The sequence below is a fragment of the Sciurus carolinensis genome, chromosome 4, assembly GCF_902686445.1.
Source record: "Sciurus carolinensis chromosome 4, mSciCar1.2, whole genome shotgun sequence".
Classification (NCBI taxonomy): Eukaryota; Metazoa; Chordata; class Mammalia; order Rodentia; family Sciuridae; genus Sciurus; species Sciurus carolinensis.
The window spans coordinates 162,047,177-162,066,132 of record NC_062216.1 but is presented as its reverse complement, the minus strand read 5'-3'; the positions used below and the strand labels follow the sequence as shown (position 1 = coordinate 162,066,132).

Here is an 18,956-nt window from a genome sequence, read left to right as displayed (position 1 = left end):
AAAGGACTTTTCAGAATCAATTGAAGGACTTGTTAAATTATGGAACATCTGTGCAATAGAATACTAAGAAATTTTGTGCCGTAGAAGTATGTCTTGCTTGGAAACAATGTTCAGCATGTATTAAACCAGGCTTACAATAGATACATTTTTGTTCTTCTTTGAAGAAATGTATGCTGATTATCAATTTAAAATTTTTATGAAATGCTTTTAAAGTGCGTTTCTACTCCACTCAAAACTTCCATTCCCCAAGGGTAGATATTACTAATAGCTTGTAAGTATCCTTCCAGTTACTATTTTTATGCACACATCATCATGAGTAGACACAAAAGACACTAGGACAGTGTCACAGTTTGTTCTACTTTGTTCTTTCCTTTTTCTCTTCTTATAGAGATATTTGTGTATAAAGTACCTGTGTTATTGTTTAAAGTGCCTATATTTGAGTTCACTTTACCCTGTAATTTTTATGTGAAACTGGAGAGGTAAATTATAACATCCATGGAAGAAAACATCATAATTTGGAAGAAAAGCACCATAGTTAAATACAGCTACTATTCATTGCTTTATGAAGTGCCAAAACAAAATTAATTCTTAGGTTGCAAAATTGTCCATTGCAGCACATTACTTCAGTCCGTGTTATTCTGTCCAACATTTTGTTGGTTCATATAGTGTTCATTGAAAAGTATTAAGGCTGTTTATTCAGCCTACAAATAAGAAAGGGAAAATAAAGGACCAATTATTAGCAAATCCACACTCAATTGTTAATGAATTAATCATGTTCTTTTGATATTTTGCTTTTCTCCTCTTACCTCATACCATACAGAAACATTCCACCAAAAGGTTGAATGTGAACTTTTGCTACTTATTACCAGTACAGATAAACAGGGTGAAACTAATGAGATAACAAAGATTTGGGGATTATCTTTGCCTTGGATTATCTCTCTAGGATGTTTTAGTTTTATGCTGTTTTAATTTAAGCAAACTTTAAGAAGCTAGTTCATTCAGCTTCTTCAGTTTTGGTTTAATCATTCTCTTGCTGTCCAGGTGGGGTATCATGCACCTGTAGTCCCAGCTACTCAGGAGGAGGAGGTGGAAGGATTGCTTGATCCCAAGAGTTTGAGACCAGTCTGGGCAACATAGTGAGACCCCCATCTCAAAACAAAAACAAAAATTGTCACGTTAATAAGCAAATATATAAAATTAGATGCTTTCCAATAAATATCACCACATATGACATATTCAGAGTTGTGAATAATTTTTATGAAATTCATATATTGCTCTGCATCTAACAAAAGTCTTCTCCCCTAAAGTACTTACACATTGGTAGTGTTGGAATGGGCTGGGGATTAGGTATTAGGGAGGTGACTCCAAACCAAAAGAGAAAAGGGATGTGATAAATATAAAGGTGGGGACAGAAAGGTTTGTTTCCTGTTTGTTTGATGATCTATGAAACTTCCTAAGGTGAAATAGTGGATTGTCTTTCACATTCTCTTGAGTGAATGTGACTCTCCAAGCTCTAGAGACGTTGACTCCTGAAGTGGAAAAGTGTCAGCTAACTAGTATACTTATGACATTAATGACTACAGTTGTAAAAAATCAGAACTTTTTTTTTTTAATGATGGGATCAGATTGGGCAAAGGGAACAAGATGATCTAGACTGAGAATCTTCTAGAACAATACTGTCTAGTAGAACTTTCTGCAATGATAAAAATATTCTACATCTGTGCTAATACAGTAACTACTAACTCTACATGTGACTCTTGAAGACTTGAAGTGTGGCTAGTGTAATTGAGCAAATGGATTTTAAATTTTAATTAAATTTAAATGGGTACACGCGTCTTTTGGTTACTGTATTGGACATCATTCCTTGCATCTTTACCATTCCTTCTCTCAAGAAAGACATAACCACTCTTCTCAATGAGTATGTGGCCTGTGAAAAGGCAGAAAAATGTTTAACCTTAAGATTAAAAACATAAAAGAAGCTGGAAAGGAAATAAGCTGAAAGGAACAGAACCTACATGAAAATTAATATGAAGCAAACAATGAACCTGAACATTCCAGGGTAGACCTCTTTTAAATTTGTTCTAGGGAAATGCTCAGTTTCATCACACTAGAAGATACACAGTAAGCCATCTTCTAGTACTGCCTCAGAATTCTCCCAGATATATGCCATATGTAAACCTTGTTAGTACTTACTTCATTGAAAAAAATGTAGCCCCACCTGTTCCATGAGACCTTTAAAAAAAAAAAAAACAAAACAAACAAACCTGGTATTCTCTATAGTCAATTGTTAATACCACATAATTTAGCATCTAATTATTATTAATTTCTTTTTCTTTAGATTAGAAACATGAAAATAAGTATTATAATTTCTATCTTAGATTACAGTCACCCCTAGTATTTATATTCTTAAATTATTCACTTACTTATTCAATAGGATATTTCCATTTTTCCATAGTAAAAAATATTCTAGATTTTTCAAGGTAGACTTTCTATGTGAAGTTATTTTTATATAGGAAATTTGTTACTTCAAGTTTAAATAATGAAAGTAATTCATTTACTTGCTTTGCTATATCTTTGCATAATTTTTATTTTCACAAATTTTTGTTTATATTGTGTATATAATTTTATTTAATGGAAATTAGTGATTTGGTTCAGGAAAGCATTAAAATATTAGGAAACTTGTGCTATAACTTAAAAAAACTATTGTTTCTGGACATGGTGATTTCTATATCCGAAAGGGGTATTAATAAAATGATGAATTTACATTTCAAATTATTTAATAACCTGATTTTGCAACACTTCTAAATGTATATTCTTTTAAATTTTTGTATTCTCTCTAGATTTTTGCTTCAATGTCTTGAGGATCTTGATGCCAATCTACGAAAATTAAATTCTCGTCTATTTGTGATTCGTGGACAACCAGCAGACGTGTTTCCCAGGCTTTTCAAGGTAATTCGCAAATATTACATAAAATAACAGTCTTTGTCAAAGAATATATTTGGCAAATAAGGCTTTTGGGGATAAAGTATGAGGAATACAAGTATTTTTAAGTAAAAATTGTGTGACATTTTTCTTTAATGAAAAAGTTACACCTGGTAAAATCAAACATTGTAGAAAGATAGTTTAAAATGAAAAGTTAAATCTTTCTTCTACCTTAACTGCTAGTTCCCCTTTCAGAAGCAAGCTACCATCAGTTTCTTGCGTGTCCAATTAGAAATATTCTTTGTATAAACAAGAATTTATATGTGTGTATTTATATGTATCCCCATGTGTTACTGTTCCCTTTTTAAAAACCCAAAATGAGAGCACTGTGTACGCAGTTCCAAGCCATACTGTGTTCATATAAACACATATTTTGGAGATTGTTCCATATTATTTCCTCAATCTTTTAAAAGGCCCCACATAGTGTTCCTTAGTGTGGATGTACTATGATTTCTTTAGTTTTTTACTAACCATTTAGTCCCTTGCCCCCACAGGCCTCTTGTTAATGAAGATAATGCCAGTAAACATCTCTGTCCACATTTACATATCTTTGCTCATATGTGCCAGTATGTTTGTGGGGTAATTCTGGGTCTAGGTTTTATACACATTGATAATTTACCAATAATATAAAATTGTAGTAGTTTTTAAAAACCTTATTTAAAACCTCGTAGAATATTAACCATCTCCTGGTTATTTCTCCCTTTTTTCCCCAGATGAAACAATTAGGCCTAGAAAGATTAAATGAGTTGCCCAAGAGCATACAGTTAGTTCATGGAAGTGTTAAGATCAGAGACTGATTTTCCTGACTCTTCTTTTTACTTTTCCCTTCCTATTTATTACCATTAGATTTCTTAAATACTTAATCTGCTTTTTCTTGGAGCTATTTGATTCATTATACTTTCAGAGTAACAATACTTCTGTTTCTAATACTGAAAAGAACCACTTCTTTCTATGAATGAAGTCCCTAATACTGAGAATAGGTATTACCTTGCCTTTCTCTCTTTTTTGTGTGTGTGGTGGGTGGGGTACCAGGCATTGAACTCAGGGACAGTCAACCACTGAGCCACATCCCCAGCCCTTTTTTGTATTTTATTTAGAGACAGGGTCTCACTGAGTTTGCTAGTGTCTTGCTGTTGCTGAGACTGGCTTTGAACTTGATATCCTGCTGCCTTAGCCTCCGAACCCACTAGGATTACAGGCATGCCACATTGTTCCTGGCCCTTGCCTTTCACTTGATGGTAGGAAAGAAACATTAAATGGTCAGTATTTGGCTAATGTATCAATTTTGGCTAGTGAAGAGTTGACATTCATTAAAGATTGTTCACTACTAAGAACTTTGTGGCATTCTAATTTAACTGATATATGAAGAGTTCTGATAAGAAAGCATCCCAGAAACAATAATTGGTTATCAACAACACACAAGTGTAAAACTGTGTGTGGATAATTGCTTCAATTGTTTCAGTCCTATAAATAATCTATTTGGTATGGGTAAAATGAATCCTAAGAGGATTTTAGTTGCTATAAAATAACATTTCCATTTGCCTGGGAGTTTTTTGGTTTTGTTTTGTGGTGGTACTAGGGATTGAACCCAGGGGTGTTCTACTACTGAGCTTTATCCTCGGTTTTCTTTATTTTTTATTTTGAGACAGAATCTCACTAAGTTGCCCAGACTAGCCTCAAACTTAGAGATCCTCCTGCTTCAGCCTCCTGAGTAGCTGGGATTACAGGCATTGCACCACCATGTGCAGCTATTTACCTGTTTTTGAATAAATATTTTCAAGCCAGCACATTATTTGTGTTCTTTGAGATTTCTTCTGCCCAAAATAGCATATTATTGTGTCACACTATCTTATGCACTTAAATTATTTCCTATCTTGTTAATGTGGCAGAGAGGCATAGATTTTAACATGGATATAAAACACAAGTACATGAATATGTACATACACATAGAGCACTTATTTTCTTCTGATTTTCCTTCAACTATAATAGAAAAATGATATTTATGAAAACCTCCTTTCAGATTTATTTACTCTGTCTAGAGCCATAGGGATAATTTCTTTTTTATTGAATTAATGTTTTGACTTTTACTTTTTATTGAAAGGTACTACATACATGTATTTTAAAAAAAAGTTCTAGAAAGATATATAGTTAAAAGTAAGTCTCTTCTCTGTACAGTGTAGAAGGGGAGAAAAAAGGGAAGATTCTGGGAATGAAATTGGCCAAATTATGTTATGTGTATGTATGAATATGTAATGTTGAATCCCTCTACTATATATAAATGTACCAGTAAAAGAAGTGAATAAATAAAAGATATTCTCCTGCCCACACCTAATTCCCATACCCACATGTTTTCTGAGAGAGAAGATTCTTTTGTCAGTAACTAGCTGACTCACATTAGTGTGTCTGGTTTTATTATACAGCAAATAATGAGAATTTTTAATAAGCAATCCTGTTTCCCACATTGGAGGTAAAATGGGTTTAAACCTGATAATATTGCCTTTAATTTATTGAAACAGCTGATAGTAACTTTAGTACTGATGTCTCTAGTATTCATCTTTCTTCTATCATATGAACTCAGTTTATATATGAACTCATTCTGTTTATATTGATATATTTAGAAATGGGTCAGAGCATTTTTATACACACATGTACACACATATATGTCTAATAAACTTATGATGTGTTTTCTGTGAGGTTTTTTTTCTAAGTTAAATTATGGCTTAATGTAGGCTGACAAAATGACTTTTTCTTTTAACTCTTTTCATGTTTTCCTGAAAAAAAATTACCAAGCAGCGTAGGATACTAGCTTAGGCAAAACTTTGATGGCCTGTAATTGTGAGTGTGTTACATATATTATTATACAGTTAAATGTTGCATCTTCCATATTTGGCACAAGACTGGTAAAGTTACCAAGGTCATACCCTAGAAAGGCCCTGCAGAAATTTTTTTTTCCCTGCAGAAACTTTTATTGAAAAGTTTTGAAGTATTCATTTTAGAGAATACATAATGAATATATACCTAAATTTTTTTTAATTTTCATTATATCCAAGAACACAAGAGATATGTGGCTAACATCCTTAGAAGTGAGCACACTGAAACATAATAAAATATTTTGTTGAAAATCACATAATGGATAAAAGAATATGTACAGTCACTAACATTTCAGCATCACTTTTATATTATGCTTTCTGAACTATTTTGGATCTTGCTTTATTACTCATGACACATGCTCCATAGAATTCATTCACAGATATTAATTGAATACCTGCTGTGTACAAGGCGGGGTTCAATGTGCTAGAAATATAAAAATGAAACAAACAGATAAAGTACCTATCTTCTCAGAGCTGGTACTGTAGTGGGAAGGAAGTAGATCATAAACAAATAAGTCAATATGCAATGTCAGGTCATGATAGGTGTTTCAGAGAAAAATAAAATGTGAAATAGTAAGTGCTAAGGCAAGGAAAGGGTAGTTCCTATGAAATCATAGAAGGCCTCACTCATAAGGTGATATTTGATAAGGGAGTGAACCATGCAGATATCTTGGGTGTGGCGTGTTGAATCCACATTATCTTGCTGCTCTTTTCATGAAAAGATAAGAGTTTTTTCTCCACTCCACTGAATCTGGGTTGTCCCTATAACTTCGGTAGAACAAGTGTCAAAGAAGACATGGTGCAAATTCCAAATCTTAGGTCTCAAGCACTTCACAGCTCTACCTTTCCATTGGATGTGGGAATGCTCCTTTGAGAAAAAAAAACTAATAAAGATAAAATTCATATGAAAAACACTCTCAGTTTGATGTGACTGATATTTGTAGAACCGTATACCCAAGAACTACAGAACACACATTTCTCATTCACAGGAAACATTCACCAAGATAAGACTATGCTTTGCTATAAAATAGGTATCAGTTAACTGCAGAAGACTGAAATCTTGCAAATTATATTCTTGACTTCAACAAAATTAAAAATGAATAGCAAGAAAATATTAAACATTTATAAACTGAAAATAGAAATACAATGTACAGAATTTATAGGATTCACCTAAAGCAGCTTATACCATAGCAATTACCAAAGGTTTGTTAAAGACCAGTTCTTAGGCCAGCAGGCGTAAGTTCAGGTGTTCTGGCTCTCTGTGGACTTGGACAAGCCCCTAATTTTACTCTTATCTGCAAAACAGACATAACCAAAGCGCCAAATCCTGAGGGTTGTTTTGAGGATTTGATAATGTAATTATAAGTAATTTTTAAAAGTAAAGTGCTATACAAACCCATTTAGTGTTAAGAGCTGGTTTTGAGCATATTGCTAAGTTGATTAGTGCCTGGCACACAATACCTGGATTCTAGTGAGGATACATTCACTGTTTGCATATTCTTGTGGTGATAAATTGTGTATTTTCTTCCTGCATGTTGGAAGTTTGATTTATACCAATTCAAGTGGAATTTGAGCCTTCCACTTATTGCTATGATAGAAAAAAATTAATTATAAAACTGGTATACATGTTTACCCCTTTTTCTTGTTTTAGGAATGGAACATTACTAAACTTTCAATTGAATATGATTCTGAGCCCTTTGGAAAGGAACGAGATGCAGCTATAAAGAAACTGGCTACTGAAGCTGGAGTAGAAGTCATTGTACGAATTTCACACACATTATATGACCTGGACAAGTAAGGTTTTATTTTGGTTTTTGTTGTAGGAAAATATATATAACAGTATTTACTGTCTCAACCATTTTAAAGTATGCAGTGGTATTAAGTACATAGACAGATTTTAACTAGTAATACATATATTTGAAAATAACATCATGGAGTTGTGAGAGAATCGAATGTATGTCAAAGCTTTAGCATTTAATTTAGTTGCCACAATTTTTGTTCACTCAATAACAAGTACCAAAATTAATGACAGTGTACATGAGGTAAAAGCACTCAGTACTTCAGTTTCAAAACTATCAGGGATTAACACTATTACAGAAGGTTATTTGACTACTTCAGCCTATTATGTTCTGACTTTTCATGGCTCTTAGTATTATTAATTTTGTAGTTTATATGATGCATAGCCATAAATCACCTTGACTTATCTTCTGATCATCTTATTTTATTTCATATGTATACATCATCTTTTTATGTAGATTTTAAGTCCAAATGCAGATTGAACATACTATAATGTTACATAACTTTAGTCCTCTGAACAGTACCCTAATACCATATTTCTCAAAAGTATGTTTCTTGAAACACTAGTCCCTGGTGATGCTTTGTCTAGCAAAAATTGTGTCAAATTGAAGTCAAGGAAGTAGTAGATGCAGTGACTTTGGGAGGTTCATGGGATTTGTTAACTTATTAAAGTAAAACTTATGACATACAGTTGTTCTTACAAATACTGAAATGTCAATTATTTACCTTTTTAGTTATTTTACTTATTTATACATTGTATTGTTAATAAAACTAATTCTGTAAAAAACATGTCTCTGATTATATAAAAAAAATCATGATTTGATTCAGACAAGGGTCTTACTTGATACTAAACTTAGAAAATCTTATATCCTTTTATAATAAACTTGCGTTCTAGTTTACCAGTGCACTTAACCTTAGGGAGCTGATCAGAAGGAGGCAGCAAACAGGGTAAGAGAAGGAGCGTCCAAGTGGGGAGATTCAGTGTTCTACATAAAAGTAGTGCTTATTGGGTTTAATGTGAATATTTATCATATGCAGTCTATCATTTATATGTATCATATAGAAAATGTTTTTATAAGTTTTTCATTTTATAATCTATAGTACCCTCACTAATACCACTGGAGTATCATTACAGTCAACAAAATTCATATGACCTTATGTGTAAATTTAGAATATTAAGCCAAAATGAAATTTACTTAAAGCAGAGAAATTTTGATGATTATTTTCTGTACACACAGTTGATAATAATTTTAAAATGATTTATTAAAAAATACATTATGTTTTAGACTAAGATTTGCTATTTATCAGTTATGTGATCTTGACTAATTTACTGAACCCTCCTGGTAGGCTTGAGTTTCTGCATTTATAAAATGACAGCGTTGGAGTTCCCTGTAATTCTTTTTGTTTGTTTGTTTGTTTGTTTGTTTGTTTGCGGTACTGGGGATTGAACTCAGGGCCTTGTGCTTGCAAGGCAAGCACTCTACCAGCTGAGCTATCTCCCCAGCCCCCCTGTAATTCTTATTTAAGGCCAAATGCTAAGCAAATTGCCATAATGAAAAACAGTAGTTACTCCAAAATAGTATCTAATCTGAAGTACCATGGCAAAGCTAGTTATTCTTTTAAGTATGACTCGTTTGAGGCAATTAGTGATTAGAATTAAATATATAAGGTACTCAAATAACTTGGAATTTGGGGGCTTATATGTCCTAAGTATAGTAGTCCTACCCTTAATTCAAGGGGAAATGTTCTAAGACCCTCAGTATTTGCCTGAATCCAGGGATAGCACCAAACCCTATATATACTATTTTTTTCCTATGTATACATTCCTGTGATAAAGTTTAATTTATAAATTAGACATAGTAAGAGATTTACAACAGTAATAATAAAATTGAATAATTACAACACTATATTGCAATAAATTTTTGTGAATGTGGTCTCTCTCACTTTCTGTAAAGAGGGAAGTCAAATCAATATTTTTGGACCACAGTTGACCAAGAGTAACCGAAACCATGGAAAACAAAATCACAGATAAGGGGGTACGATTCTGTGTGACATAGATACAAAAGCTGACATCTTTAATGAAGACATGAACACAAACTGGGCATGGTGGCACACTCCTATAATCCCAGCAGTTTGGGAGACTGAGGCAGGAGGATCACAAGTTCAAGGCCAACCTCAGCAACTTAGCAAGACTTGATCTCAAAATAAAATAAAAATGGGTAGAAGTGTAGCTCAGTGGTAGAGCATCCCAGTCTTGAAAAAAAAAAAAAAAAAACAGTAAAAAATAACAAATAATTCAGTAATTGTCATCACAATAATATAGAATCTTAATGAAACTTGCTGGAGAAAATGGGGAGATGTAGATCAAAAGATATAAAGCAGCAGATATGTAGGATGAATAGGTCCCAAGATCTAACGTACAACAAAGGACCACTGCTGATAAAATAATATTGCATTAGGGATTTTTGTTAAATAAGTAGATTTTAGATGCTTTCATCACAAAATAAGTAAGGTTTTTTTGTGAGCTTATAGTTGTTTGTTTGCTTCAGTATAGTAACTATTTTATTATCTGTATGTATCCTATATGTCATGTTGTAAATCTCTTATTATTATACAACAAAATTTATTTTTTGCTGATTGTTCCTTGATATAATTATCAGCATTGTTTAATTTTTATTATTATCCAGAGATTCCTTAAGTTGTGTTATAATTCATTTTTTTACATATCCATTTGAATTACTTTTGTGTTTTTGCCTTTAAGCTAATTTAACTGCTTAATTGTTTTTTTCACTCATAAGTTCTTAATATTATTTGTCTTAATGGTCTTGGTATATTTTTGCTACCTAGCCAGTATCTAGAAAATAAAGAGAATGATTTTTACATGAATTAACCCTTTTGAACATGTTTTTTGGTTACATATGAGAAGCTAATATTCTAAAAGTCTTAAATAATACATTTTATTTTCTGACTTTAAGACTTTGCAGAACTTAGCAACCAAAATATATTGTCATTTTTTACTAATTGCATTTTACTGACTCTCATATAATAGGATCATAGAACTCAATGGTGGACAACCGCCTCTAACTTATAAAAGATTTCAGACTCTCATCAGCAAAATGGAACCACTGGAGATACCAGTAGAGACGATTACTTCAGAAGTGATAGAAAAGTGCACAACTCCTCTGTCTGATGACCATGATGAGAAGTATGGAGTTCCTTCACTAGAAGAGCTAGGTAAGCATAAACCGCAATAACTGTGGAGCTTAAGAGTTAGTAAATCTTAAATGATTCAGAAAATTCTACTTCATTTCATTTTGCCATATAAAGTATTTTACATTAGCAGGAAAAGAAAGAATGAAGAAAGGAAAGAAGGGGGAGGAAGGAAGGGAAAAGTGATTATAAACTAAGTGATAAATATATACATTCTTTATGTATTCTATAAATATGTGAGATGTTGTTACCTATGAAGATGTACATCCTAAAGCATAGAAAACCCATTATATCCTTTGTAGGTGAGGGCCTGTCTAGGTACTCAGTTCATTTTTATTCTGTTCTTACAAAATTTCTGCAGAGGAATTTGTTCTTCATTATTATGGTTAAATAAAAAAAAAACTTTAATTTCAGAAGAATAAGGGATTTTTCTTTTCTCTTCCTTTCTTTTCTTTTAGGTTTTGATACAGATGGCTTATCCTCTGCAGTGTGGCCAGGAGGAGAAACTGAAGCACTTACACGTTTGGAAAGGCATTTGGAAAGAAAAGTATGATAATCTAGATCATATAACCATGCTCATATTTCCAAACTGTCATATTTTAAATTATGTCACTCTCTTTAAAAACAAAAACAAAAACAGAGTGTTGAAAAGAAGGATTGATAAAAATAGTTAAAATAGCACAAACATAATTGTTTGAGAGTTAACAACTGAGTAATTACATTTCCCTCTTCTGTTCTTTGTACCTAAGCTTATATCATGTAACCATAACTCTGAACATAGAATAGAACTCTATAATAAGTTCCCTCTCATTCACAAGGGATACATTCCAAGACGCCAGTGATGCCTGTAACCACAAATGATCCCAAACTTTATACAGGTTTTTTCCTATACGTGCATACCTATGATAAAGTTTAATTTTTAAATCAAGCACAGTTTGAGATTACCAACAATAACTAATGATAAAATAGAATAATTATAACAACCTACTGTAATAAAATGTATTTAAAACTTATGAGTTATTTATTTCTGGAATTTTCCACTTAATAGTTTTTGATCATGCATGGTAAGCCATGGGTAACTGAAACTTGGAAATATGAAACTGTGGACAAGGGGGGATTACCGTATGTCACCTTTCCCTCAGTGTCAAAAATACAGATTGAAGGTGTTTTCCACCTGTGCTGGGAATTCAAAAGTTTTTCATGTGTGCTGAATCAAAATGACTGAAAAGAAAGAATGCTCACTTTTTTTATCCTTTTTTTTTTAATTAAAACAAATTTGTGACTGACAAAAGTTATTCCCTAAGAATTACATAATTTTTTTAAAAAACCTCAATTTTGAATACTCTTAAAACGACTGTTTTGATAAATGTAATTCTCCCTGTGTGTTTTCAGGCTTGGGTGGCAAACTTTGAAAGACCTCGAATGAATGCAAATTCCTTACTTGCAAGCCCTACTGGACTCAGTCCTTATCTCCGATTTGGTTGTTTGTCATGTCGACTCTTTTACTTCAAACTAACTGATCTCTACAAAAAGGTATTATATAAAATTAGAGCTTATTTTTTGAAATACTTTTTAAAAAATTGTTGATAATACTTTGTTACTTTTTAATCATAGGTAAAGAAGAACAGTTCTCCTCCTCTTTCTCTTTATGGGCAACTGTTATGGCGTGAATTTTTCTATACAGCAGCAACAAATAATCCACGCTTTGATAAAATGGAAGGAAACCCCATCTGTGTTCAGATTCCTTGGGATAAGAATCCCGAGGCTTTAGCCAAATGGGCAGAAGGCCGGACAGGCTTTCCATGGATTGACGCTATCATGACGCAGCTTCGTCAGGAGGGTTGGATTCACCATTTAGCCAGACATGCGGTTGCTTGTTTCCTCACTCGGGGTGACCTGTGGATAAGTTGGGAAGAAGGAATGAAGGTGGGTGTTCTAGAATGTAGAATGGTCATAGTTTGAAGGAATTCATATCTTATTTTAAAAATCCTAGAAGTTGTCTCACATAGACCCATTTACAGTCTAGCTTTTGTGTGGATGCATAGAATCCCCACAATACAGGCACACATTCTGAGAGTAGAATGGTAACATTAGACAGGAAAAATGGTGAAAACTGGTTAAATGAATTAAACCTAAAATTATTGTAGTGTTAAACCAGTCTAGCTGTTAAGAGAACTATTAAGATTTAACATTCTGGATTTATTGGACAGATGTATTTATAGGTGATAATTTCTGTTACAAAGTGAATTCACCCAAGAGTTTTTAGAAGAAACTAATTCACATTATAAGTTTTAAAATATAAATTATTTCACCTCTGTTTAACATCACAGCTTTTGGGTAATAGTTCTATTATGTAAAGTGAAGCATACTACATTTTGTGCTTATATATAACAGGATTTACGTATATATTTTACCTTTCATAAATTTTCCCTATCCAAAGACCATTTCTGATCATTTTTGTTTTTTCCAGATCTCCTCTATTTTCTAGTACAGAGTTGTACGGGAGGAAGATGTATAGCCCCTACATAATAAATTTATATTAAAGTCATTTATTTTAATTCTATTTTACTTTGAATCAAGGAATTTGAAATTTAATCTATATAATGCTAGCACATTTCTAAGGTGCATTTATATTTGAGTGTGTGCCCTTTATCTACACCAATGTACCAAGTATCTAAGTTTTGGTTAGTGATTTTATTTGCTATCATTGTTGCTTTCTTGAATCGGGTTACTGCTTTTTCTCTATTTCCTAATATCCTATTATTCTTTTAAATCAGTGGCTCAAGTAATTTTTATGCTCCCCACAATAATACTGCGAAGGTCAAAAAAGTAAACTCTGTTTAGCAGTCTACTAAATGTATTTTACCAATACATTTCTTTTCCTGAAGTAGTCTAACAGAACATACACAAGGAAGCTAACTTTGGAATGTTTAGTTTTACAATTTTGTGCTAGATTTTCTTTGACTTGACTTTTGATCTACAGTGACCTCAAAAATACTTGCTTTGAGAATTATGTGTTTGCATACTAATTGGTTACTGTTACTTCTGAAGGTATTTGAAGAATTACTGCTTGATGCAGATTGGAGCATAAATGCTGGAAGTTGGATGTGGCTGTCTTGTAGTTCCTTTTTCCAACAGTTTTTTCACTGCTATTGCCCTGTTGGTTTTGGTAGAAGAACAGATCCCAATGGAGACTACATCAGGTAAATTAAGGGTGATTATTATTCAGTGGGCAGCAGAGATAAGGAGTAGGTAAAGAGATCACTTAAATGGTGTTGATAGTAACTGTGATAGTTTACTGATAGAATATTTCATTAATATTTTTTTCCTCTCCCAAAAGGCGTTATTTACCTGTCCTAAGAGGCTTCCCTGCAAAATATATCTATGATCCCTGGAATGCACCAGAAGGTATCCAGAAGGTAGCCAAATGTTTGATAGGAGTTAATTATCCCAAACCAATGGTGAATCATGCTGAGGCAAGTCGTTTGAATATTGAAAGGATGAAACAAATCTATCAGCAGCTCTCACGATATAGAGGACTAGGTATGTCAGTCACTGTCTTTGATTTGTTCTTTAACAGATATTTACATACTTATCCTTGAATTTTATCTTGATCATAATGTAATAGGAAATTTATTCCCCTTTAGGTCTTCTTGCTTCTGTACCTTCTAATCCTAATGGGAATGGAGGTCTCATGGGATATGCACCTGGAGAAAACATCCCAGGTTGTAGCAGCAGTGGAAGTAAGTAAAAAGTACAGAAATTTCTGTATTTAGTAACAAAGAAATTAATAATTAGATATTTTGTTTATTGAATCCTGCTGTCATGGTTTTATCCTTAAAAAATCTATCCCTAAAATTAGTGTGATAGGTTCTCTGTACACATGTATACACATACGCATCCCCTCACACCAGGGGTGACATTTTAAAGATGGAAAATACCATTACATGTAGCAGACATGGAGTAGATGACATTGAAGGTCGTCTTTCAAACCAAATGAGATCTTTTTTTTTTTTTTTTCATTTATGTATTTATTTTGTGGTGCTCAGGATCAAATCCACAGCCAGCTATGCTAGGCACTGGGTGTGGTAGCACTGAACTGTACTTCCAACCAGGAGATTGATTTTAAGGGTAAAATGAAACTCAAATCTCATATTTTCCAAATGTTCAATATTTTTTTTTTCTCTTTAACTGCACATCAGTAATAAGGTAATTAAGAAGGTCAGTAGCCCTGTGAGCAGAGCCAAAGATTGACCATATACATGCACAGGACTTCTAGTCCTTTGGCACATGAGGTTCTTCTTACAAAGCCTCATCTGTGATAATCTTCTATATGAATTGTGTGTAGTTATTGCATACATTCTAAATATATGTGATATTAATAATGTAAAGAAGTTAGTATATATTGAAAATTTGAATCATTGTATCAGTTTTCTAAAACCTAACCAGAAATTGCATGAGGCTAAGTTTGATTAAAATCAAGAGAGTATTTTGGAAATACTTATTTTTTAAAAAAACACATGTTCTAAATTAAGAATAAAATCTTTTTAAAAATTGAATCTTTCTGAATTCAGAAATACTCTGCATCATTATGAAAGCCTATATTTTATGAGTTCTGGGAGAAAGGAATAGAAGCATTCACCTTTTCACTGCCCACCTTGTGCCCAGCAGTAGTGGATTTTTGCCCACATATTCACAATAACCTTCTGGGGAATTGGTGGTTAGGTCCTTACTTTTTGGTTAGGGAACTTATCCTGGGGAGGTTGGGTAGCTTAACCAAGATCCCATGGTTAATAAGTTGAGCTAAGATTCAGATCCATGTCTGAATAACCCCGAAGCTCTTACTCTTTCCCGCATCCATGGGCCAGTGATGCCATATATTTCAGAAACGTTCTTTCTCAGGGTATCTATAATTTGAAGTAAACCTCAACAACATATCATTTCAAAAGTTCTTTCGTATCTCTTGTTCTGTTTACAACCTGCTTGTCAGCCCACACTTGAATGTGAGGGACAAAAGTTCTGTGAAGCATTGTAACACCAGGTGGCAGAGGGATAGGTACCAGTAGGTTCCAGGTGCCTGCTTAGTGGACAATGATGGAATATACTGCTTCTTAGAAGTTCACTCAATTCTATATTCTTTATTTGGAGTTATTGTCTGATTCTTATCATGGTAGCAAGTTAAATTGGGATCATTTTGTTTCACAAATTTATAAATATAAGATAGTTTGTAATGTTATAAAGAATTAATAAATCTTGAGACTATTCTAATCTTGTAAATACTCGCCTGTAACACACTTTGGAGCTGGGTTCTATTAGCCTTTCCAAAGACCCAGAAGCCATAAAAAGTTACATGGAGCTTACAAGTTTAAGTGGGCACATGGAGGGAAAACAAAAACAAATGAAAGAAAGTGATAAATTGTAAGATGCTGCCTCCACTTGGCAATAAGAGAAAAGGGAGAGATCAACAGGAGCTGAAAGGACTGGAGAGATTTCCTTGTAGTATGGTGGGTATAGGTAGCATTAGGGTAGTCAGATGAAGAACATTTAGACCTGGAAACAGCAGTGTCTGTGGAAAGATCTGCAGATTTGACTATAGTATTAAGCTTTTCTTCTTTCAGGTTTCTGCTCCATTTGAAAGGATTTACATGCTTCTGAAGCATATCTCTGATGTCCTACTCTTATCCTATCTGTAAGCTTCTGTCTTACAGTGCCTTACACGGCACCTCAAAGGGCAAGATTGTTTATGATTTGGTTTAGGTTTTTAAATGACTGTGGAAAATTCGGTCTCTGTAATACATACTGCATTTTTCTTCTCTCCTTTTTATATTTTTTGCGCTCAAGAAAGGAATAAGCTATACATAGATGTCTTAAAGTATTTATGTTTTTATAATAAAATAGACTGCAATCTGTTTCTTATAGCAAGGTGTTTTCATTTTTTTTTCTACTACAAACTAACTGTTCATCAGCATTATTAGTAGAGAAATGCAAATTTTAAATATTGTAAGGTGGTTTTTTGGGAGGTTGTTTTGTTTTGTTTTTGTCATTTGGCACAAGGGATTGAACCCAGGGGCACTTAACCACTGAGCCACATCTCCAGCCCTATTTTGTATTTTATTTAGAGACAGGTCTCCCTGATTTGCTTAGCACCTCGCTAAATTGCTGAGGCTGGCTTTGAACTACAATCCTCCTGCCTCAACCTACCGAGCTGCTGGGATTACAGGTGTGCGCCACCAGGCCCAGCTGTGAGGTGGTTCTTTATACCTACTTAGGGTGACAACCTGTCACTGATTGCGTAGGACTGATAAATTTTCTGGGATACAGAACCTTCAGTGCTATAACCTGGAAAGTGCCAGACAAACTGGGGCAAGTTGGTCACTCTGTACCCCTAGAATGACTAAAATTAAAAAGAGAGCACCAAATATTGTGAAGCAGATTAATTAAAAAAAAAAAACCTGGAACCCTTCCTGAGAGGTGGGATAAAACAGCACCAGCACTTTAGGAAAATACTTTGGCAGTTTCTTAAAAAGTTAAATATAAATCTGTTGTACAAACCAGAAAATCTCTTCCTAAGTATCAAAAGAAATGAAAACATGTCTGTCCACACAAAGACTTATAAAGGATTGTTAATATCAACTTTACTTACAATTGCCAAAAGGTAATATAGCCATATGATGGAATATTATTCATGAAAAGAAACAAAATGCCAATACATAACATGTATGGAACCTAAAAACATTTTGTTGAAGAGGCCAGACATGAAAGAGCACATACTGCGTGATTCCATTTGTATGAACCACCCATAAACATCAAATCTTTAGAGACAAAATAGATTAGTGGTTGCCTGGGGGCTTCAGTATAGGATTGGGGAATGAAAGCAAATGGTCGTTAGAGATCTTTTGGGTGTGACAGAAAATGTTCTGTAATGATTGTAGTGATGGTTGCACAACTTTGAAAGCTAAATGAAAAAGAACTGAGGGGCTGGGGTTGTGGCTCAGTGGTAGAGCACTCGCCTTGCATATATGAGGCACTAGATTTGATTCTCAGCACCATGTATAAAGAAATGAATAAAAATAAAGGCCCATCAACAACTAAAACAATATATTAAAAGTTCAAAAACAAAATAATGGAATTGTATACTTAAGACAGGTGAATTTTATGGTTATGTGTATGTGAATTATACATCAAAGCTGTTTTTTAAAAAAAGACTATTTGCAATAGAGAATTTAAAAAAACAAACCTAAAAAAGAACAGCAATCATCTTCAATTCTAGCTAATAGAGACAATCACTATTAAAAGTTAATTGTATTTCTTTTCAATATCTTTTGATGTAGTTTTCCTCTCATACTAATTTTTAAGTTAGAATTTTAAAAGTTAAAATTCCTTTTGTTGTTATTAGTAGCATAATATAAGGAGGAAATGATCGGGTAAACTTGTCCTTATAAAACTTTAAAAGAAACAATAAATGTTGTTTTATAATAAATAAATGTTACTTTCACTGTAGAAAAAAAAAGAGTTCCCTGAAATTTAATTTCAGGAGAGACCTTGGAGACATTAATATAGAGATTTGTGATTTTTGTGACTAAGCTGGTCGCAGGTTAATTGACCAGAAAACTCTGTTCTCTACTCAGTCTCTTTCATTGTAAAAAACATAATTTACAACATTTTATTAGGAAGTGACAGGCAATAGTGGTGTTCATAAATTTGGGGGGAATTTGGAGACCTAACATAACTGCTGATCACATAGCACTCTAAAGAAATAAAATAGTCTTTTAAGGAAATTCCCAATATATTTATCAAACTTATTAATTTCTCTCCTCTTCCCCAAAGGTAATCACTTTCCTGATTTCTAATACTATTGTTTTGTCTGTGTGTGTGTGTGTGTGTGTGTGTGTGTGTGTGTTTTAACTTTAAAAAAGTTGAATCATTTAGTTTGTGTTGTTTCTTTTGTTGGGCTGCTCTCTCTCAATATTCTGTTTTTCATTTATCTAAACACTGAAGGAAGGAATGGAATTAACTTGAGAAAATGAAACCAAGGTGTCTAGTTTATGACTTATCCTGAGACTCACCTCTGAGAATCTTCCAGAACTGACCTTTCTT

The 18,956-nt window shown here is 33.3% G+C and overlaps 1 protein-coding gene across 3 annotated transcripts in view; it reads left to right on the top strand.

Moving 5' to 3' along the window:
- Positions 1 to 18,956, top strand: part of Cry1 (cryptochrome circadian regulator 1) — a 75,665-nt gene that overhangs the window by 52,913 nt on the left and 3,796 nt on the right. For all 3 annotated transcript variants that reach the window (XM_047548746.1, XM_047548747.1, XM_047548748.1), the window contains exons 2-10: positions 2,841 to 2,949; positions 7,504 to 7,646; positions 10,699 to 10,883; positions 11,318 to 11,406; positions 12,252 to 12,392; positions 12,474 to 12,785; positions 13,911 to 14,062; positions 14,200 to 14,402; positions 14,507 to 14,602. In XM_047548746.1, coding sequence (XP_047404702.1) covers positions 2,841 to 2,949; positions 7,504 to 7,646; positions 10,699 to 10,883; positions 11,318 to 11,406; positions 12,252 to 12,392; positions 12,474 to 12,785; positions 13,911 to 14,062; positions 14,200 to 14,402; positions 14,507 to 14,602 — 1,430 coding nt within the window. The remainder of the gene's footprint in view (positions 1 to 2,840; positions 2,950 to 7,503; positions 7,647 to 10,698; positions 10,884 to 11,317; positions 11,407 to 12,251; positions 12,393 to 12,473; positions 12,786 to 13,910; positions 14,063 to 14,199; positions 14,403 to 14,506; positions 14,603 to 18,956) is intronic.